At 42.1% G+C, this 24,511-nt stretch overlaps 1 protein-coding gene across 1 annotated transcript in view; it reads right to left on the bottom strand.

Annotated features, from left to right (window-relative positions):
* LOC120936835 (probable cation-transporting ATPase 13A4) overlaps nt 1–24,511 on the bottom strand; it is a 177,865-nt gene that overhangs the window by 47,076 nt on the left and 106,278 nt on the right. The window contains exons 18-22 of the mRNA XM_040349541.1: nt 14,768–14,892; nt 11,270–11,433; nt 8,993–9,130; nt 7,480–7,559; nt 2,131–2,173 (exon numbers count right to left, since the gene is read on the bottom strand). Coding sequence (XP_040205475.1) covers nt 2,131–2,173; nt 7,480–7,559; nt 8,993–9,130; nt 11,270–11,433; nt 14,768–14,892 — 550 coding nt within the window. The remainder of the gene's footprint in view (nt 1–2,130; nt 2,174–7,479; nt 7,560–8,992; nt 9,131–11,269; nt 11,434–14,767; nt 14,893–24,511) is intronic.

Below are 24,511 nucleotides of genomic sequence, written 5' to 3'. Positions count from 1 at the left end.
GGCTTGCATTTTTTGTGCGCCTGCACACAGGTGTTCTGCATTGCGCATGGGCACTAGCAACCACTTTGGGCCCTCCCCCTATCCATGTCTCCATACTGTCAGAAATGATCATTTCTGGTGGCGCGTGAACGTTCGCACGTGCGCATGCTGTCATGGCGGCCCCAGGAGACGAGTAAGTGGGGGAGAGTTTCTGGGGGGCATCTGAGGACCCCTGTATGCGTATTGTGGCAGAGCCTGCAGTGGAAGGAGGTGAGTGGTGTTATTATGACCGACTTCACTGAGCATGTATATCCTGGAAGGCTATGTAAGAAAACACAGGTTGCACTTACTCCCTCCAGTGGTGAAAACTAGGAAAGACAATTCAATTCCTGGACAGTCACATGTGTATTTGTCCCCAGTAACATACAATGCAGGAGGGCAGTTTCTAAATGTGTCACCTTTTGTTAGGATGGACAGGATTTAATTTACTAGAACTGGAAAGTATACTATGTATATATTTATTGGTTACATTATAATCAAGACTATACACCTGTTACACACAGAGCAATGTATATTCTGGAAATTTTCATACAAATCATACAAGTCTGTGAGATGGCAAGTTAATTATGCCTAACAGGACTACAGTCTTTAATGTATTGTTCCTGTAATGGCAGATCCTGTGCAAATAGCATCAGTATTTGTCACACAAATCCAACCACGAAACATTCTTGCCCTTTCTAGGCTCCAAGGTGTATATGTATACAGTATCACATCTGGTGTAGAAAGATATTGAATCAAGGTAGTCAATAAATAGCCCTGTATCCACCGAGAAACAAACCCAATCCAAATGGTATACAAAGGGTAAATATCTCTTTATACCTATTTATTTTTTATCTTTTTGGAATACCTATACTCCCTAAATTCCTCAATGATCCTTTCCAATTGTATTTGTAAAGAATCAGAATTTGGTTCCAAAATGAAGTCCTACTGAAGACTGATGTTCAGATCGTGATGGAAACAACATTTTGTTCTACAATTATTGAGGAGGCACTGGGGAGCAGTAAAGGACTAAGCTGATGAATCTCTTTGTTGAAAGAAAACTTACCAAATGTTTAATTGTTGGTAAAATTATAAAAATTAGTTTGAAAACTGAATTATTCAAACTTAACAGTATTATAAAGAACTTAAGTTTAATGCCGCGTACACACAATCGGATTTTCCGTCAGAAAAACCTTGGATGGCTTGCATACACTCTCTGAACTTTCGACCGTCAAGAACGTGGTGACGTACAACACTACGACGAGCCGAGAAAATTAAGTTCAATGCTTCCGAGCATGAGTTGAATTGTTTGCGAACACGCGTCAGAATTTTGCGTGTCGGAATTGCTACAGACGATCAGATTTTATAAGAGGAATTTTTTTTGTCAGAAAATTTGAGAACCTGGCGTCAGTGCCCTATTTAAAGCTTGTTGCAGCAGTCATCAACTGCTGCATGATCTTCAGCCTTTGTGTGATCCTGAGCTCTTGTTCCTGTTTTCCTGTGTACCTGTTGACGACCAGGCTTGCCTGACCAGACTTCTCTGTGCATGACCCCCGGCTTGTCTCTCGGCTTACCCTTTATCCTGTTCCTGTCTGCTTGTTCCAGTGTATGACCTCGGCTTGCCTTCTGACCTGCTCCAGTTACTTCCTGCTTCCTGTGTATGACTACCGGCTTGGCTCCTGACTCCGCCCCTGGGTTTTCCTGCCAGTCTACCTCATCTGGTACTTCCGTGGTACCCCTGCCTGACTACGTATCCTGGTATACAGCTGATCTCCAACATCTACTCAGCAAGTCGCAGCTGGCAACCTCTGCATCTCTGGGCACAGCACCCCCTGTGTCACCTCCAGGGGGCGTTCTGCACTTAGTCGCAAGGGAAGCCCTCTCAGCACTTTGGCCTCTGGTAAGGTACGTGACAATGCTAAGAAACATTTGTCCGCTGGAAACTGTCCGATCCGCCGGACAATTGTCCGGTCGGCCGTACACACGACTGAACATGTCTGCTGAAACTGATCTGTCGGACCAGTTTCAGTGGACATGTTCGGTCGTGTGTACGGGGCCTAAGACTTACAAAGTGATGCCACCTATACAAAATTCAACATAAAAATCACTTACCCCACAATCATTTGCTCCATCTCCACACATACAAACGTAATAACTGCAATAAAATAAATGAGTAGCTAAATATATAGTAAGAAATTGCTATTGACATTTATGAACACATCAGAACATACATATTCATTAATGTAACAAAGTATGAATCTGAAACCAGCAACAATATTTTGTTTAATTATTTTATGCCCTGCTGTTGATAACAAAACATTTAATGAAGACCACAGATGTGTCTATAACATTTGAAAAGGATAAGGTTCGGTTTCAGATCCTAATGGATTAGACTTTTATTAACCTTTATCCTTAGCATTGTCAGGGCTTTTTTCAGCAGGAACGCAGAGGAGAGCAATTCCTGCAGGGTCCATTCATGCTGGCTGCTAGGGAATATATTGTCACAGGGTTATCTATTGCTGATGGTGGGGGGATCTATATTTGCTGGGGGGCCATTTTTAATGGGAGAAATCTACTGTTGAGAGAGGGGTCTAGCATTGCTGACTACTCAGAGATCTATTGTTGCTGGGGTGGATCTATTGCAGCTTGGGGGCAGGGGCTATTGTTGCTGGGGGTCTATTGTTCCTGGGGAAGCTATAGTTGCTGGGAGGGATCTATTGTTGCTAGGGAAATCTACTGTTGCTGAGGGGGTCTTTGTTGCTGAGAGGGGTCTATTTTTACTGGAGGGTCTATTGTTGCTGGCTGCAAGGGTTCTATTTTGCTGCCTTTCACTTGCAAATTCCATTCAAACTACCTAGCACCAAAAAAGGGGTGGAACCAAGGGACAGTGCTTGGAGGTGGGTGGGGGGGGGGGGGGAGACAAGGGCTGACTTGAAAGGGGAGGGGGGTGTACCTGCACCTACTATCTGGGATAAAAGCCATGAATGTGTAGGGCCTGGGACTAGTCACAATTAAACTTTGTATGGACATGTTAAACATCTGCAGTCATATTAATCAGGGCTCAAGTCATGCGGGAATGCGTAGGAACGGAGTTCCTGCACTTTTTTCACAGCAGGAACTCGGTTCCCTTTGCAGGGCTAGAGCAGTTGAGAGCAGCTGAGCCGCCCTTGTCAATCCTTCACTAAGCGGCAATGCCAGAGCTCGAGTCACTGTCAGGGGCAGGCGAACCTTAGTAATCCTTTATGTTACTGGCCGCTTCCTGTATATGGATTCATCGGGTAGTGTGCGGTTTTCCGTCACTTCCTCGATGCCGCAATGTCTCCTGGGAGCTTTTGTCATTGTTCCCAGGAGACATTGCGGAGGTCTACCACAAGTTATTGCGGGATTTAGAAAGAACTTGCTAACATAAAGGATTACAGAAAAAAAAAACATGCGGTTTAGTAATTATGCATATGAGCGTATAATTTTTTTTTTGTGGGGGAGTGGATCTTGGGTGGGAGTTCCCACACTTTTTTCCCCAGGACTTGACCCCTGATATTAATCCTCTATTTACATCAATTCTAGTCACTGAAATGGAAAATGTATGAATGTATAGTTGTAATAAAACACATCTTGCACCAAAGTGCAAGGTCACTTATTCCATACTGGCCCATAGCTGATAAAATTGTGGAGAAAAGTTAAAAAATATTCTTACCCTACACCCACTTCCACACAGAAGAAGCTAACCCAACCATCCTTCCAGCGAGATCCTCAGAGTGATGAGTATCCCAAGTCTCATGAGAAGATCCTACAGAGTGCAGATGAATCTTCTCATCCTCAGTATGTAATCAGAAGGAATTCGACATCACCCCTGCCTAAATGCCAGAGGCAGAAGCCGGATGTAAGTTATGGCCTATGGCCTCTTTCACATGGCCAGCAGACTTTACCACCCCTCCAAAAAGTGATCCACCATGGATAAGTGCCAGTTTTCAGGTGTCAGAAGGCGATACAGCTGCCTTCTGCTTTACTGTGCTACAACCACATGACATATCGTGCCACAACCACATGGCATGCATTTGCCACATCTTTGCGTCACAGTCTTATTAATTTTATTGGGTGTAATGCGACTTGTAGATTTTAAATTGACACACCATGGTGGCAATGAGGATTGGCCTGGACAGCTGACATGTACATTTGTAGGTAGGCAGTTGGGGGTAGTAAATACACAGATCAACTGCTTGTTTTTATCATCTTGGCTGTAGGGTGACCACGTGTCCCGGATTGCCCAGGACAGTCCCCCATTTTGCAGGTCTGTCCCAGGCACCTTTATTCCAGGACAATACAGTGTCCCGTAATGAAACTGACACAGCCACCCCCTGGGACAGTCTGATGCCCCCAAAAAAGGTTGCCACATCACCGCTTTACTCACGGACAGTACTTGTCCTGGTCGGGAATGCCTGGAGAAGCACAATCCCCTTCCCCTGCTTGTGATTGGAGAAATCATAATTCCCGTCTCTTGTGTCCAATCACTGTGCTGTAATTCATTACAGCACAATCTGATTTTTGGGAATAGGGGGTGTCCCTGAATGGCAGTTTGGAAATGTGGTCACCCTACTTGGCTGCCTGTGTGAACTTGGCCTTAAAGTGTTTGTAAACCCTTACAACACACTTTATGCTACAGGTAAGCCTATAATAAGGCTTAGCTGTAGCTACCTTGGATATCCCCTAAACTTGAACGGTTTAGGAGATATCCCCTGTATTTGCATGTGCCGATGTAATCGGCACATGCGCACTGAAACAATGGCACATACGTGCCGTTACTTTCAGTGACTGTGCCATTACCGGCGGGTCGCGCGCGCATGTGCGGGAGTGACGTCATCGTGGTTCAGGCCAATCACAGCGCCGGAGCCATGATACCCGAAAGTACAGTATATATATATATATATATATATATATATATATATATATACACACACACACACAAACTCTGCATTTTTTAAAATCAGATTTTAGCTTTATTTTTTTCATACCACAACAACATATACACAAACATAACATTGAAATCAAAACACAAAAAACATATACAAAGCCAAAAAAATAAATAAACTTCAGACGGTGTGTGTGTGTATATATATATATATATATATATATATATACACACACACACACACATACACACACACACACACACAGTATCTCACAAAAGTGAGTACACCTCGCACATTTTTGTAAATATTTTATTATATCTTTTCATGTGACAGCACTGAAGAAATTACACTTTGCTACAATGTAAAGTAGTGAGTATACAGCATGGATAACATTGTACATTTTCTCTCAAAATAACTCAACACACGCCATTAATGTGAATAAGGGAAGTTTTTTAGGGAGATTTTTAAGGGTGCCAGCAAGAGAAGCAAGTCAGATACTACAGTATATAAAAAATAAAGATTTTATTATTACATAGGTAAAGGGTTGACTATGCTTTATGTGCACAGGTACAAAAGTACATCTTGACTTCAAAACAGATGAAAAATATTCACTCAACAATTGCACAATTGCATTGGAGTGATTGTCCTGACATGTTTCACCACTCAGGGTTTCCTCGGGGGATTTTTTGAAGACAACAAGATGTACCTTTAACACCACATGAAGTTTTCATCTGACTGTGACTAGATGCCGAACAGAAAGAATTACCATCACTGGATAATGTACATGTGCAAGCCAATCAATGGCCAAAAAAAAAATCAGACTGGGATATCAAAAATTGCTAAGTTAGAGATGGGCCAAGAGTGCCTAAGTTACAGACCTTGGTCTGTTTTATAAAGGCATATGGTGAGCAAGCTCATCTAGAGCAGTTTCTCAGCGTGGCCACCCTTGGTGTATCTGACAGCCATTAATGTCTAAACCACTGGTAACAAAAGTGAGTACACCTCTAAGTGTCTAAATTCGGCCCAAAATGTCAATATTTTTTGTGGCCGCCATTATTTTCCAGCACTGCCTTAAACCCTCTTGGGCATGGAGTTCACCAGAGCTTCACAGGTTGCCACTGGAGTCCTCTTCCACTCCTCCATGATGACATCACAGAGCTGGTGGATGTTAGAGACTTTGCATTCCTTCACCTCCTGTTTGAGGATGCCCCACAGATTCACAATAAGGTTTAGGTCTAGAGACATGCTTGGCCAGTCGATCACATTTACCCTCAGCTTCTTTAGCAAGGCAGTGTGTTTGGAGTCGTTATCATGTTGGAAAACTGCCCTGTGACCCAGTCTCCGAAGAGAGGGATCATGTTATGATTCAGTATGTCACAGTACATGTTGGCATTCATGGTTTCATCAATGAACTGTAGCTCCCCAGTACCAGCAGCACTCATGCAGGCCTAGACCATGACACTCACACCACCATGCTTGACTGTAGGCAAGGCACACTTGTCTTTGTACTCCTCACCTGGTTGCTGCCACACAAGTTTGACACCATCTGAACCAAATAAGTTTAGCTTGGTCTCATCAGACATGGTTCCAGGACATGGATATGGTTCCAGTAATCCGTGTCTTTAGTTTGCTTGTCTTCAACAAACTGTTTGCAGGATTTCTTGTGAATTATCTTTAGAAGAGGGTTCCTTCTGTGACGACAGCCATGCAGACCAATTTCATGCAGTGTGCAGCGTATGGTCTGAGCACTGACAGGCTGACTTCCCACCCCTTCAACCTCTGCAGCAATGCTGGCAGCACTCTATTTCCCAAAGACAACCTCTGGATATGATGCCGAGCAGGTGCACTCAACTTCTTTGGTCGACCATGGCGAGGCCTGTTCTGAGTGGGACTTGTCCTGTTAAACTGCTGTATAGTCTTAACCACCGTGCTGCAGCTCAGTTTCAGGATCTTGGCAATCTTCTTATAGCCTAGGCCATCTTTATGTTGATCAACAATTCTTTTTTTCACATCCTCAGACTTTTTTGCCATGAGGTGTCATGTTGAACTTCCAGTGACCAGTATGAGAGAATGAGAGCGATAACACCAAATTTAACACACCTGCTCCCCATTCACACCTGAGACCTTATAACACTAACGAGTCACATGACACCGGGGAGGGAAAATGTCTAATTGGGCCCAATATGGACATTTTCACTTAGGAGTGTACTCACTTTTGTTGCCAGTGGTTAAGACATTAATGGCTGTGTGTTGAGTTATTTTGAGGGTATAGAACATTTACACTGTTATACAAGCTGTACACTCACTACTTTACATTGTAGCAAAGTGTCATTTCTTCAGTGTTGTCACATGAAAAGATACAATAAGATATTTACAAAAATGTGAGGGGTGTACACACTTTTGTGAGATATTCTATATAGCATAGCAATAGACTTTTCTGAAAACTGTTATACTGGGATGTTTTGGGACATTTCGAAAACTTCTGTAAGAATACAAATCTTCTACAATGTTAAAACAGAGGTGTTGGTTTAGTTATTAGGAAATATTAACTTACTTAATCTCTTGTAAATCTTCAATAATGGTTGTTTTTTGCTTAGGTGTCATTCTACCAAAAATGGTAGCGTTAAGTAGAATCTAAAAAAAAAAACCAGAAGCAGTATGAATAAATTTTACTTACATTTCATTAATGACAAATAGTTAAGCTTTAAAGTGGTCGTACCCCCCCCCCTTGAAAAAAAAACATGCTCCTGTTCTTTTAAGGCATGAGCTATAGCCCAGTCCTTTTGCCATGTCAATTGTCCTTTTCTATGTTGTACAATACCTCTCTGATCCTGCCGGTTCCTGTCTTCCTTTCTGTTGTAAACTGACCACAAATTATAGTGGCTGCTGATCTCTGATAGTGTGGTCAGTTTACGTGCCTCAGTCATCCATCTGTCTCATCTCCCCCTCCCTCTCTTTGCAGTGTTATTTATCCTTAGGGTTGCCACCTCATCCCTTTAAAACAGAACACATATGAATTACACAGGTTCTGAGGCTAATTTAATTTAGATAAGGCTCCACTTGAGTTCAATTACCACCTTAATCAGCCACAGAACCTGTGTAATTCATATGTGTTCTGTTTTAAAGGGATGAGGTGGCAACCCTATATATCCTTTTCCATATAGCATAATATCTGGTTGATTCTGCCTTTTCCTATGTTCCTGTCAGTAAACTGACTTTCCATCATTCTGCTTTCTCTGCAGCATCTGTATCCCCCTCCCTTCCTGTCATTTCCATAGTCTGTGTGAAAACCCTCTTCTCCCTTCCCCTCCCCTCCTGAAACTAAACCAGCAGAGGAATGTGAGCCCCTCCCACCCGAGTCCCTCTTGGGAGAAAGACCTCAGAATACCATGTGACTGCACAGAAGCACTGCTGGGAAAAGGTAGAACCTATCATGGGAGTTTATTGTGGAGACTTTACAACCACTTTAAGCTAAATGCTGGTGTACATAGGGCATAAAGGTATTGTAGTGGCATACTATGGGGAAAATTTACTAAAACGTGAAAAATATGGTGCAGCTGTGCATGGTATCCAAATCAGCTTCTATCCTCAGCTTTGTCAAATAAGGTTTAAAAAACAAACAAAAAAACTAGACTAGCAGATATAAAGTCTATAATAAAGATAATATGCAGAGTAAAATATCAGACATTTGACCGACTTTTGTCAGATAGGCTGCTGTACAGTACACATGGGCCGAATGATGTTTTTTTGTTGAACCAGCCGATACCGGACAATATTTGACCCGTGTGTACCAGGCTTTAAACTTTTGTAAGACAAACATCCTCAAGACATTTTTTTATGTCAAAAAGACTACTGTCTGCCTGACTACTGACTGAGTGTAAGACAAAAACACTCCTACCAAGGCTGGATTATTTCCAAACATCATATTGTTTATGTTTGTCTATAGCTACTTCTGTCCCCATAAGATGCTTTTAAAACTGGACCAATAACACCCAATCAACATCCACATTGGCTTGAATACTACCCATTGATTGACTAATAACGTTTGTTAATCTCTAAATACTTACATCTGGCACCAAACTAGGGAAATGTTGCTTCATAATATCATATGTTTTTCCACTCATAGCATAATGATATTTCCCGGCACTAGAATGAAATCCCCAAATGCTCTCAGTAGTAGTGGTTACAAGGTGCTTTACTGAATCCTAAAAAGAGAAAATGTTCTCATTATGTTTGTAAAGAGGTTTCTGCAGTCTCTCAACTCCAAACCCCAAGGCCCTCTAACACACCATGGACTAGATTCACATAGATCAGCGGATCTTTAGATCCGCGTGATCTATGTGATTTAAGATCCGCTGGCGCAAGTTTGAGATGCAAGTGGCTAATTCACTAAACACTTACCTCCAAACTTGCGGATCGTAAATCCCCCGGCGGAATTCAAATTCCGCGGCTAGGGGGAGTGTACTATTTAAATCAGGCGCGTTCCCACGCCGATTTAAATGCGCATGCGCCGTCCGCGAAATTTCCCGGCATGCATTGCTCCCACTGACGTCGCTAGGACGTCAGTGGTTTCGAGAACGACTTACGCAAACGACGTAAAAAAACAAAAAAATTGACGCGGGAACGACGGCTATACTTAACATTGGCTGCGCCTCATAGAAGCAGGGGTAAGTATACGCCGGGAAAACCACTACGGAAACGTCGTAACAACACTGCGTCGGGTCCGCGTACGTTCGTGAATTGCCGTATATCGCTGATTTACATATTTCTCAGTGTAAATCAGCGAGAACGCCCCCCGCGGCCATTTTTAAATTGCAGTTAAGATCCGACGGTGTAACACAGTTACACCTGTCGGATCTTAGGCATATCTATGCGTAACTGATTCTATGAATCAGACGCATAGATACGACTAGCCTAAGTCAAAGATACGACGGCGTATCAGGAGATACACCGTCGTATCTCTCTGTGAATCTGGCCCCATGTTTCCAACATTTACTGATGGAGAACAATTAGTAAAAACTGTACAAATTAGATTACAGTAGTTAGTTCACACAGCAAACATGTGCTCGTATGCATTTATTTCCCTAATGCAAACAGTCCTTAAAAAAATGAAAAGTTTAAATGAAAAGTTTTTATCATTTAGTTCAGTAAACTATAGCAACCAATCAATCACTACCTTGTCTTGATGTAACATTAGCAGACTGATTTCTGATATGGAGTTTTGGCTTATCTCATATAAAGTGGAACTCCCGCTAATCGGAACCCTCCCCCCCTCCGGTGTCACATTTGAGGGGGTCTAAAGACAGGTATTTGCACCCACTTCGGGCCACACAGTCTCGGGCAGACTGCAGGCATGACATCCCCCCCCCCCCCCCCGATGTGTTCTGGGAACACTCGGCTCCCAGTACACAGCGGGAGCCAATCGGCAGGCGTATCGCGACTCGCGCATGCACCGTAGGGAACCGGGCAGTGAAGCCGGAGCGCTTCACTTCCTGGTTCCCTCACCGAGGATGGCGGGGGGGGCAGGAGAGTGACGAGCGATCGCTCATCCTCTGCTGCGGACGGCGCTGGACTCCAGGACAGGTAAGTGTCCTAATATTAAAAGTCAGCAGCTGCAGTATTTGTAGCTGCTGGCTTTTAATATTTTTTTTTTCAGCGGACATCCTCTTTAAGACAATAGTTTTGGCAGCCTGCATCAATTACCATCCTCTTATGCCTATTGTGATATTTCACTGAAGTAGTTTGTCTTTACTTCCTCACCAAGCAAGGTCATAGATAAGATGCCATTCTCTTGTATCTTAGATCTCAAATTATTGATTGACCCTACAATATCTATCACCAAATTGAGGGGAGTGTGACCCCATCACTTGAGTTTCTAATTGCCAAGTCAGGTGGTAAGATGTGAGAATACTGCCAATATCTTTTCACCTCAATTCATAAGACAAATAGAAAATTATTATACTATTTAAACTACTAGCAGTCACATAAAACTATTGGGTAGATGCATACCTTTATACCAGATTCTCCATTAATTTAAAAGATCCTAAAAACTGGTGAGAAAATGTTTCCAGTTCTATGCAAGCAACTATTAAAATGAATGCATTTGTTCTGTCCAGTAGCTGGCATCACTGGAATACATACTGAAAAAAACAATTTTTTTCTACAGTACTAGTGGTCCAGCTTATTTTTATGAGGAAGTGAAGAAGACTTCAAGAGTAGGTTCTCTCTTTCTAACATCATAAGTGAAGGTTGCACATGCTCAAATTGCAATGCTTTTAGGCTTGTTTGTTTTAAACCAAAATTTTAATAATTACTTTTGCTTAATGTCTGTATATGTTACTTACATTCTGTATATGCAATTCGTCTGTGCTCTTTTCTACTGGCTGACAAGTGAATGATGCTGAATAACCATCTTTAGGCTCGCAAGCTTCTAACAGGAGTAAACTGGAAGTATCGGGTACCATGCCAGAGTTTAGTCCCACTGTGCATGCTGTCTGAAGGTTATCTCCTGGTAACATACAAAGATATTGTGATGATGATAATGATAATAGTATTAATAATAATAACAATTACTGAAATGAAGTGTTGCAAAAAACAAAACAAAAAAAAGCAAAGTCATATTTTGCTTTAATTGCATTGTTCAACATTATAGTGTTCTCTAAACAAAAAACATAGTTGGTGTATGATGTTGAAAGAAAGAAAACAGAAGGTAATAGAGCTATATAGATTTACTGTGATGAAAACAGATACAAAATAAAAATAGTGAATTGTCCACTTAGCCCCTATTCACACCGGTGCAATTTGTCATCTGATATTAAGGTCCAAATCACATGACAATTTGCACCCTATTATCGGCAATTGAACTGTTCAAATCAGTGTGGCTGACTTTGCGGTGCAGCACCAATTTGAAAAACATGTTCCTGCACTTTTCCTGTGATTTCAGGTGCAACTTGTCAGCCAAGTCACACTGACCTGTGGCTTTGAAATCATGTGACTTTAAGTGAAGTCACACAATTTCAAAGTTGGATTTGGTATGAACAGGGCCTTATTGCCATTTCCACAAGATGCATATGCTTTTAACATGCTTTGTACCCTTATGCCGTGTACACACAATCATTTTTCGGCATGAAAAAAAACGTTGTTTTAAAAAAATGTCATTTACAATGATGGTGTGAGGGCTTTACATCATTTTTCGGGATACTGAAAAACGACAATTTTTTTTTTAAACATGCTGCATTTTTTAACAACGTTTTAAATGATGCCGTTTTTTGGGTTGTAAAAAATGATCGTGTGTGGGCTAAAACGACGTTAAAAACCTGTGCATGCTCAGAAGCAAGTTATGAGAAGGGAACGCTCGTTCTGGTAAAACTACCATTCGTAATGGAGTAAGCACATTCATCACGCTGTAACAGACAGAAAAGCGTGAATCGTCTTTTACTAACACGGAATCAGCTAAAGCAGCCCCAAGGGTGGCGTCATCCGCATGGAACTTCCCCTTTATAGTGCTATCGTACGTGTTGTACGTCACCGCGCTTTGCTAGAGCATTTTTTAAAAACGATGGTGTGTGGGTAACGTCGTTTAATGGTGAAGTTGGGAAAACATCGTTTTTTCTACATGCCGAAAAATGATCGTGTGTACGCGGCATTACTGCTCTGTTTGGCCACTGAAACCAGAAAAAAAGACTTGTATTGGCTTTATGTTGTGATTTGACCCTGCCCTGTCTTAATGTGACAGCCCTGGGTGCATAAGCAGCCAATCACCATGCTCCAGCACTGTCATGTGCAAGAAAGGGGAATCACCTTGATTATACAGTCTGAATAAAATCCTTACAGCTTAACTTTTTAGCCATTGTGACAAACGAATAATAAACCATGTTATCATAGGCACGCGCAGCTTATTGCAATAGGGTGTGCACCCCAAAGCTCAAACGCACATGCGTGTATATTAGGGTTGTCCCGATACCAATACCAGTATCGGTATCGGGACCGATACCGAGTATTTGCGGGAGTACTCGTACTCCCGCAAATACCCCCGATACCTAAATAGAATACTAACCCCCCCCCGCCGTCGCCGCCGCCGCCGTATATCGTTAATCACCGTGCGGCGAACATTACAGGCACCTTTAGTTTGAATAGCTGTTTTGCCCGCCGCGCCATGTATAGACACTCCCCCTTGGACGGATCTGTCCAATCCCGAGCAAGGGGGAGTGTCCTTTACACGCCGTGGCAGGGAAAACAGCTATTGAAAAAAAAACTGAAAAAAAATGTTCGCCGCACAATGATTAACGCGGCGGCAGCGGCGGCATCGGCATCATCATCATCATCATCATCAGGTATGGGGGACATGGCTGGATATATGTGGGGGACATGGCTGCATATATGGGGGACATGGCTGCATATACTGTATGGGGGACATGGCTGCATATACTGTATGGGGGACATGGCTGCATATACTGTATGGGGGACATGGCTGCATATACTGTATGGGGAACATGGCTGCATATACTGTATGGGGGACATGGCTGCATATATGTGGGGGGACATGGCTGCATATATGTGGGGGACATGGCAGCATATATGTGGGGGACATGGCTGCATATGTTTGGGGACATGGCTGCATTTGTGGGGGGGACATGGCAGCATATATGTGGGGGACATGGCTGCATATGTTTGGGGACATGGCTGCATTTGTGGGGGGGACATGGCTGCATATGTGGGGGACATGGCTGCATTTGTGGGGGGACATGGCTGCATCTGGGGACACATTTAAAAAAAAGTATCGGTATTCGGTATCGGCGAGTACATAAAAAAAAAGTATCGGTACTTGTACTCGGTCCTAAAAAAGTGGTATCGGGACATCCCTAGTGTGTGTGTGTGTGTGTATATATATATATATATATATATATATATATATACACACACACATATACATATACATATACATACACACACACACACTATATTACCAAAAGTATGGGACACATGCCTTTATACGCACACATGAACTTTAATGGCATCCCAATCTTAGTTTGTAGGGTTCATTATTGAGTTGGCCCACCCGCTGCAGCTATAACAGCTTCAACTCTTCTGGGAAGGCTGTCCACAAGGTTTAGGAGTGTGTCTATGGAAATTATTTGACCATTCTTCCAGAAGCATGTTTGTGAGGTCAGGCACTGATGTTGGATGAGAAAGGCCAGCTCACAGTCTCCACTCTAATGTGAAGGCCAGTCAAGTTCCTCCACTCCAAACTCACTCACCCATGTCTTATGGACCACGTTTTGTGCACTGGTCCAAATCATTTGGTGGAGAGGCATTATGGTGTGTGCTTGTTTTTCAGGGGTTGGGCTTGACCTCTTAGTTCCAGTCAGCGAGGCTTGTAAGAGCCGCTAGGTGTATGAAACTGTCATGTAATGTAACTGCATGCAGAGACCAGCTGTCAAAACTCAGCAGTGATGTCAGGGTGGGTGGGACCGAACAGTTGGCTGGTGTTTGATAGCTGTTCAGTCCCGCCCACCCCTGACATCACTGCCAAGTTTTGACAGCTGGTCTCTGCATGCAGCTACATTACATGACAGTTTAACGCACTGCGTGGCGCTTGCTTACAAGCCTCGCTGAATGCTCAATGTAATACTGTTTAGCAAGCAGCGCGCTATACACTCTGTTGCAGAATTTCACAGCAGATCTTGTGAGTCAGCCAGCTACACTAACACGCAGGGGGTGATTAGGGTGTTCCCAGGCACATCCGGCACACCCCGTGTGCATGCCTATGCATGCTATACAGACATGGCTACACAAAAGTACAGTAAAACACATATTATATCATTATTCAGATGTAGTCCTACCTGTCACCATGATTGTTCTTATGTTAGCAGTTTTTAGTTCGTGGAGAACTGGTTTTGTTTCTGGCTTAAGGCTGTTCTCCATTATCAGGAATCCGAGAAAAAAAAGATCATGTTCCACCTCTTCCCTGGAAATATATTTATGTATTTAGGTCAGAACAGACTGAAGTTATTTTCTAAAAATCAGTGTTCCCACATAGATTAATAGAGGCCATAATCTAACATCACTAAAAAAAACATATCATAGTATATGTATTACTGTGCAAAAAAAGCTTTACTGTACATAAGCCAAACTTCAATTACTTCGTGCAATGTTTCTCCATGTCAGTCCTCAAGTACCCCCAACAGGTCATGTTTTCAGGATTTCCCTCAGATGAAACAACTGTGGTAATTACTAAGGCAGCAAAACTGATCAAATAACCTGTGGCAAGACAAGGAATAGCGGTGACATTGTGATGCATCACAATGTCACCGCTATTCCTTGTCTTGCCACAGGTTATTTGATCAGTTTTGGGTGTAGGATGATTGTTTGATTATGAATACCTGTGAATATTTTTCTGCAGTAAGTAGACCTTTTAATAAACTCATTTGCTTTAAATTGAACGCTGCACAATGAGTCTTTTCCTCTTTCAATGGAATATCATTTGACCAGGTCTAAGGTTCCCTAAAGGATAATATATGCAGTGACTCATATCATTGGCATCCAGTAAGCAGGCTGAACAGGACTTATACCTTAAGCGCTTACAGACCTTGACAGGTCTAATCATCTGGTAAGAGGATATATTTGCCCCGTCTATCCTTTGGGTAGCGCTGGGTGTTGCACCTGTTGAGAATTGAAGGACACTTTCTTTTCTTCACTTTATGGACTTTTTTGGACACTTTATTTTATTAAAATGTTTTATTCATAAATGTTTGTCTTTTTGTGGATTCCATATATTTTACACTTAATAAATTATGAAGGTTGATACATTTGTGACAGAGCAACACGCTGCTTATATACAGTACAATTTGGCAGCTTGAGCTTCTTCAATTAGCACATGAAGGTGTAATGCAGTTCAATTTACAGGTGTAGCAAGGACAATTTATTGGGACTTTGGTTGCCTAAGTGGTCTTCCGAAAATATGCTTTGTAGGCAGTTTACTTGATCTGTTTTTTAATCCAATCCACCATTATTATTATTAAAAATAATTAGTTTACAAAACCCAGCATGTCCCCTCCCTTTCTATCAGACATAGCAGCCTGGCAGACAATGTATGTACAGTAGGGTGACATCCCTAGTCAGCACAAATGTTTTCCCTGCTTTATTATTACCACTCTGTACTTCCATGAGAATTAGATTGCTTTTGCAAGAGGAAATGTTTGTATCCCCCCACCCTCTCAAAATCAAAATAGAGCACGTGCCCAAGTTTTCAAACAGAAAACATAAAAGTAAATCATAGTTTTTGCCCTCTTTTTCATCTCTTGTCCAGTCAATTTAATAATATTCCAAAACTGACATATCTGCTTCTATTGAGATTCATGGACTAGAATAGGGATGAGCTTTATGTTCGGGTCGAACATGATTTCGACTCAAACATTGTCTGTTTGCCCGTTCGCCAAACTATTTGGGGTGTAGGGCAGCAAATTCGAAAAGCCGTAAAACTCCCTTTAAAAGTCTATGGGAGAAATCTAAAGTGCTAATTTTAAAGGTTAATATGCAAGTTATTGTCATAAAAAGTGTTTGGGGACCTGTGTCCTGCCCCAGGGTACATGTATCAAAGCAAAAAAAAGTTTAAAAAGTTTTGGGAGCAGTGATTTTAACCACTTAAGCCCCGGACCAATACGCTGTCTAAAGACCCAAGGTGTTTTTACAATTTGGCAATGCGCTGCTTTAACTGGTAATTGCGCGGTCATGCAATGTTGTACCGAAACGAAACTTGCGTCCTTTTCTTCCCACAAATAGAGCTTTATTTTGATGGTATTTGATCGCCTCTGCGATTTTTATTTTTTGCGATATAAACGCAAAAAGACCGTAAATTTTGAAAAAAAATTATTTTTCTTATAACAAAAAGTAAAAAAAATCGAATAAACTAAATTTTAGTCAAACATTTAGCCAAATTGTATTCAGCCACATGTCTTTAGTAAAAAAAATCACAATAAGCGTATATTTATTGGTTTTCGCAAAAGTTATAGCGTCTACAAACTAGGGTACATTTTCTGGAATTTACACAGCTTTTATTTTATGACTGCCTATCTCATTTCTTGAGGTGCTAAAATGGCAGGGCAGTACAAAACCCCCCCAAATGACCCCATTTTGGAAAGTAGACACCCCAAGGAAACTGCTGAGAGGCATGTTGAGTCCATTGAATATTTAATTTTTTTGTCCCAAGTGATTGAATAATGACGAAAAAAAAAAAAAAAAATGTTTACAAAAAGTTGTCACTAAATGATATATTTCTCACACATGCCATGGTTATATGTGGAATTGCACCCCAAAATACATTCTGCTGCTTCTCCTGAGTACGGGGATACCACATGTGTGGGACTTTTTGGGAGCCTAGCCGCATACGGGGCCCCAAAACCCAAGCACCGCCTTCAGCATTTCTAAGGGCACAAATTTTTGATTTCACTCCTCACTACCTATCAAGGTTTCGAAGGCCATAAAATGCCAAAATAGCAAAAAAAAAAAAACAAATGACCCCATTTTGGAAAGTAGACACCCTAAGCTATTTGCTGAGAGGCATGTCGAGTCCATGGAATATTTTATATTTTGACACAAGTTGCGGGAATATGACAAACTGATTTTTTTTTGCACAAAGTTGTCACTAAATGATATATTGCTCACACATGCCATAGTTATATGTGGAATTGCACCCCAAAATACATTCTGCTGCTTCTCCCGAGTACGGGGATACCACATATGTGGGACTTTTTGTGAGCCTAGCCGCATACGGGGCCCCGAAAACAAAGCACCGCCTTCAAGATTTCTAAGGGCATACATTTTTGATTTCACTCCTCACTACCTATCACTACCTATCACAGTTTTGAAGGCCATAAAATGCCAAGATGTCACACAACTCCCCCAAATGACCCCATTTTGGAAAGAAGACACCCCAAGCTATTTGCTGAGAGGCATGTTGAGTCCATGGAATATTTAATTTTATGGCCCCAAGTGATTGAATAATGACCAAAAAAAAAATTTTTACAAAACGTTGTCACTAAATGATATATTTCTCACATATGCCATGGGCATATGTGGAATTGCACCCCAAAATACATTCTGCTGCTTCTACTGAGTACGGGGATACCACATGTGTGGGACTTTTTGGGAGCCTAGCCGCGTACGGGACCCCGAAAACCAATCACCGCCTTCAGGATTTCTAAGGGCATAAATTTTTGATTTCACTCCTCACTACCTATCACAGTTTCGAAGGCAATAAAATGCCAAAACAGCACAAAACCCCCCCAAATGACCCCATTTTGGAAAGTAGACACCCCAAGCTATTTGCTGAGAGGCATGTTGAGTCCATGGAATATTAAATTTTTTTGCCCCAAGTCACTGAATAATGACCAAAAAAAAAAAAATACAAAACGTTGTCACTAAATGATATATTTCTCACACATGCCACGGTTATATGTGGAATTGCACCCCAAAATACATTCTGCTGCTTCTCCTGAGTACTGGGATACCACATGTGTGGGACTTTTTGGGAGCCTAGCCGCGTACGGGGCCCCGAAAACCAAGCACTGCCTTCAAGATTTGTGTGAGTGAAATCAAAAATTTATGTCCTTAGAAATCTTGAAGGCGGTGCTTGGTTTTCGGGGTCTCATACGCGGCTAGGCTCCCAAAAAGTCCCACACATGTGGTATCCCCGTACTCAGGAGAAGTAGCAGAATGTATTTTGGGGTGCAATTCCACATATAACCATGGCATGTGTGAGAAATATATCATTTAGTGACAATGTTTTGTACATTTTTTTATTTTAATTTTTTTTGGTCATGATTCAATCACTTGGGGCAAAAAAATTAAATATTCCATGGACTCAACATGCCTCTCAGCAAATAGCTTGGGGTGTCTACTTTCCAAAATGGGGTCATTTGGGGGTTTTTTGTGCTATTTTGGCATTTTATGGCCTTCGAAACTGTGATAGGTAGTGAGGAGTGAAATCAAAAATTTGCGCCCTTAGAAATGCTGAAGGCGGTGCTTGGTTTTCGGGGTCCCGTACGCGGCTAGGCTCCCAAAAAGTCCCAAACATGTGGTATCCCCGTACTCAGGAGAAGCAGCAGAATGTATTTTAGGGTGCAACTCCACATAACCATGGCATGTGTGAGCAATATATCATTTAGTGACACATTTTTTTTTTTTTTTTTTTTCTCATTATTCAATCACTTTGGACAAAAAAAAAAAAAATCAATGGACTCAACATGCCTCTCAGCAGTTTCCTTGGGGTGTCTTCTTTCCAAAATGGGGTCATTTGGGTTTTTTTGTGCTATTTTGGCATTTTATGGCCTTCGAAACTGTGATAGGTAGTGAGGAGTGAAATCAAAAATTTACACCCTTAGAAAGCCTGAAGGCGGTGATTGGTTTTTGGGGTCCCGTACGCGGCTAGGCTCCCAAAAAGTCTCACACATGTGGTATCCCCGTACTCAGGAGAAGCAGCAGAATGCATTTTGGGGTGTAATTCCACATATGCCCATGGCATGTTTGAGCAATATATCATTTAGTGACAACTTTGCGCAAAAAAAAAAAATATATATATATATATATTTATATTTCCCGCAACTTGGGTCAAAATCTAAAATATTCCATGGACTTAAGATGCCTCTCAGCAAATAGCTTGGGGTGTCTACTTTCCAAAATGGGGTCATTTGGGGGGGTTTTCAATTGTCCTGGCATTTTATGCACAACAATTAGAAGCTTATGTCACACATCACCCACTCTTCTAACCACTTGAAGAAAAAGCCCTTTCTGACACTGTTTGTTTACATAAAAACATATTATTTTTTTGCAAGAAAGTAAAGTTGAACCCCCAAACATTATATATTTTTTTAAAGCAAAGGCCCTACAGATTAAAATGGTGGGTGTTGCAAAAAAAATTTCCACACAGTATTTGCGCAGCGTTTTTTCAAACGCATTTTTTGGGGAAAAAATACACTTTTTTTTATTTTAAAGCACTAAAACACACTATATTGCCCAAATTATTGATGAAATAAAAATTATGATCTTAGGCCGAGTACATGGATACCAAACACGACATACTTTAAAATTGCGCACAAACGCGCAGTGGCGACAAACTACATACATTTTTAAAAGCCTTTAAAAGCCTTTACAGGTTACCACATTAGATTTACAGAGTAGGTCTACTGCTAAAATGACTGCCCTCGATCTGCCCTTCGTGGTGATACCTCACATGCATGGTGCAATTGCTGTTTACATATGACTCCAGACCGACGCTTGCGTTCGTCTTTGCGCAAGAGCAGGGGGGGACAGGGATGCTTTTTTTTATTTTTTTTATTTTTTTATATATTTATTTCGCTTTTTTTATTTTATTTGTTAACTGTTCCTTCCATTTATTTATTTTTTTACCATTTTTATTGTTATCTCAGGGAATGTAAATATCCCTTATGATAGCAATAGTTAGTGACAGGTACTCTTTTTTTTTTTTAAATGGGGTCTATTAGACCCTAGATCTTTCCTCTGCCCTCAAAGCATCTGACCACACCAAGATCGGTGTGATAAAATGCTTTCCCATATTCTCAATGGCGCCGTTTATATCTGGGGGGGGGGGGGACATTCCCTCCCACTGAATGTAAAAGCAGTCTAGAGGCTAATTAGCCGCTAGGACTGCTTTTACATGAAAGCCGACCGCTGGCTGAAAAGAATGATACCAAGATGATGCCTAAACCCGCAGGCATCATTCTGGTATAACCATTCAAAGTCCTGCAACATACCAGTACGTTGATGGTTCTTGTTGGACATGTATTGTAATCTTTTTTTTTTTCATGCAGCCTGTTGGCTGAACAAAAAAAAGATTGATCGGTGGGTATGCCCACCATTAGAATACCTCCCTTCATCCACCCACTTCTAATGATGGGCATACATGCACCATTTATATATGCCGAAGCATGGGGGCATCCTCCCGCAAAAAAGTTATGCCGCGTACGGTCGGACTTTTCTATGCCGCGTACACACGGTCGGACTTTTCTATGCCGTGTACACATGGTCAGACTTTTCCACAGGAAAGCCTCCGTAGGAATGTCAACCGTATGTACGCGGCATTAGGAGCAAAATCGCTCCTCCGCCCCTAATGCCCCCATGCTCCGGCATATATGCTCTTTTTTGAACTGTAGTGGTGAAATCACCTCCTACAGCATTGGAGTCGCGGCTTTATATATCGTGGGAGCAAACGCTGTTGCTGTCACGCTAAATAAATCCGCACTGCAACTGAATGGCGTACCTGCTAAGCAAATGATGGTTAACATTAAAACAAAGTAACATTCCAGTATAACAGTAAGATCATACCATACCTGCAAAGCAAATACCTATAAAAAAACATAGTAAAAAATAAAACATTTTTTAACGCAACCTGTGCCTAAAATATATATATGCCAAAGCATGGGGGCATCCTCCCGCAAAAAAGTTATGCCGCGTACGGTCGGACTTTTCTATGCCGCGTACACACGGTCGGACTTTTCTATGCCGTGTACACATGGTCAGACTTTTCCACGGGAAAGCCTCCGTAGGAATGTCAACCGTATGTACGCGGCATTAGGAGCAAAATCGCTCCTCCGCCCCTGCTGCCCGCATGCTTCGGCATATATGCTCTTTTTTTTAACTGTGGTGGTGAAATCACCTCCTACAGCACTGGAGTCGCGGCTTTATATATCGTGGGAGCAAACGCTGTTGCTGTCAAGATAAATAAGTCCGCGCAACAGCTGAATGGCGTACCTGAAAACAGTAAAATAAATTACATACCTGAAAAGCAAGCATGAAAAAACATAACAACAATAAAACTTTGCAGAATAGAATACAGTAAAAAAGAGCAGAACAATAGAGAGAGAATAGAGAGGGAGAGAACAATAAAACGACAACTATTTTTGGTTTTTTTATTTTATATTTTTTTGTGTGTTTTTATTTTTTACTTTTTTTTTTTAACACTTTTTTTTGTAACTGTGAACTGTAACTTCAACTTTTCGGTTCCAGGTTTGGGTCTCTCAAAATGCGATGGCATCTTGGGAGACCCTGTGTGAGTGTGCCTAGCCTGTGAAATGTTTCACCCTACACTAATAATTAACGTGTGTGTGGAAGCGTTCAAAACATTCACCAATACAAAGACCAGGATTGCCAGGACATTTGGGACAAAAATAACGGGTGTCACGCCTAAATCCGCGCTTGGTACAGACACGACATTTTCTTTGGGGGGCTCGTTGGGTAGGGGTACTCTGGAGGACATAAGAAAAATGCCTCTCATGCAGTCGGCTTACTGCATTTGGTAGGAGATGGTGAGGTACAATACCGCCTGGATACAGGAGTTCTGTGATGATATCCCTCTGGAATTGAAGGAAGGATTCATTCCGTCCTGAAGCTCTGTATACGACATGAGCATTCAGTAGAGCCAATTGAAATAAATGTAGAGACACTTTTTTGTACCAGCGTCTCGTCTTACGGGCAATATGATACGGCGCCATTAACTGGTCGTTGGAAATGGAAGGAGAGTGCCCCATTGTTGCCATCAATGGAAGGAGAATCAATAAGGAGGAGGAGCATGATGTGAGGACTCGTTCCTGAGGCTGCTGCCGTCGCTGACCCCGGATCCCCAGGCTCTACAGGCTCTACAGGCTCCACGGCTCCATGAGATCGATGAGCCATCCCCATAGGCGGTGCTGCGATAGGTGGCGTCCAGCCGTCCAGCTGCTCGGCTGTGATCAGCTGAGCGATTAGCTGAGCAATCTCCCCCACCTCCCCGTGTCAGCGCGTCGGGTTGTTTTTGAACTGACCGGCCCCCCTCCTCCACCTCTCTCCCACCTCTCTCCCCGCTCTCTCCCCCGGAGTACGACAGCATGACAGCTTGTTTGGCTTTGCTTGGCGGGCTTACGCTGGGCAGTGTTGTGTAGAGCTGTGCTGGTTCACTGGGTGCTTCCAGCACGCTCACATCCATACTCAGTGGGTTTAAAAGGGAGGGCTTGTGAGTGTGTGGAGTGAGCTGAGCCAAACGAATCCAAGCCAGGAGCTACAGCATGAATGCTGCTGCACGCTGACACTGACTCCCGCTGTGTATTGAGTTCTGGGAGATCCTCATTTGGGGAAACTGCCCCCCCCCCTCATCCTCCAGTTGCTTTAGTGGGTCAGCAGGCTCACTTTGGTAGCCTGATAAAATCTGTGTCAGGGTAAAGGGGTCCAACGTATTCACGAATACACTAATCCACCCTCCCCCCCAGTAAAGTGATACAGCCTGAAGGAACGGCAGACCGACGGGTCCAATATCCATGAGCAAGCAGGGAGGTACAAGGAGGTACAACAGGTATACTATATAAAGCTAGAAACAGTATTCACAGAGAATTCTACAAATGGTGAGTCATCTCTGCATACTATGCATACTACGCTTACTTCATACTTCACGCTCCTATGTTTAAAAAACTGACCGGCAAGATGTAACGCAAGATGTATGGTTTTGACTATAAATACTAAAGTGTACAAAGGAGAGTGATATAACTGAGCTTACAGACTGGAACAGAGATTGGACATTCTGGGCATTCCTTCTGCATTTTCTTTAGCATATATATCACACTATAACAAGATAAGAAGGCTGTAAGAAAGTAACATCAACCTGGTTATCCTGCATTATGTATCTGTGCGACTGTTAAATGTGACTTTTTAAATCTTAAATTTGATCCATTACTGCCGTTACTATATACCACACATTGATTCATAAAGTTTTTTTTATTTTTTTTTTATTTTTGACCCCCGGGCTCTGGGTGTCCCATGTAAGGGATCACTCTCTCCACCCACATCCTACTGCACTGATCCATCGTGGTTGCTCGGTGGCTCGGATATTCCCTGTGGTCTTTGGGCTTTGGACTGGGGGGAGCAGCATTGTGTACTCTACCAATATCCTTACGGGGTGACTGATGCCTGAAGGATAAGCAGATGTGGCGGTTCCAATGAACATGCAGAGGCTGCTCTTTAGGTAACTCTGAAACAAATTAAAATCAGCCCACATAGAGAGTTCGGAGGTAAATAAATGAAGTGTCACCATCTCTGAAATTATCTCATATTTGATGTGTTTCAAAGACTGTTCTGCAAGATGAAATGAATGAAAATGATCGCTAAAGTGAGTTTTGCATGGGAATTTAACTGTGACTATTAATAAGACTTTAAGAGGTGCCTTTTTGATTACTCCCTAATCGTGATACAGACTGGCCAGCTTTACAGCACCGATTGTATGCACACGAGGGCTGTCTCACTAATGGTTATTGCTCAATCGCATCGCAGGTAGTAACTACAATAATAAAAATATAATTGTTATTATAAGCAGCGGGTATTATTTACTCCTTCTTATACATTCATATTTTTGTATTGTAACCGGGCCTCTCTTTTTTCTCTGGGGTGCCTTTTCTTGGCAAAGCAGAAAAGAGGGAAGGGAGAATGAGAGGCCGTCCTGTAAGAGGAGTGGTAGCCAATGCCCCCAAAACCAGTGCTAGCCCAGGCACAATAAAAAAATATATGACTCAAAATGGCACCAAAGATAACTCTGGGAGAATAGTAGG

This window comes from Rana temporaria, chromosome 4 (genome assembly GCF_905171775.1).
Source record: "Rana temporaria chromosome 4, aRanTem1.1, whole genome shotgun sequence".
Classification (NCBI taxonomy): domain Eukaryota; kingdom Metazoa; phylum Chordata; class Amphibia; order Anura; family Ranidae; genus Rana; species Rana temporaria.
This window is presented reverse-complemented; position numbering and strand designations above follow the sequence as displayed.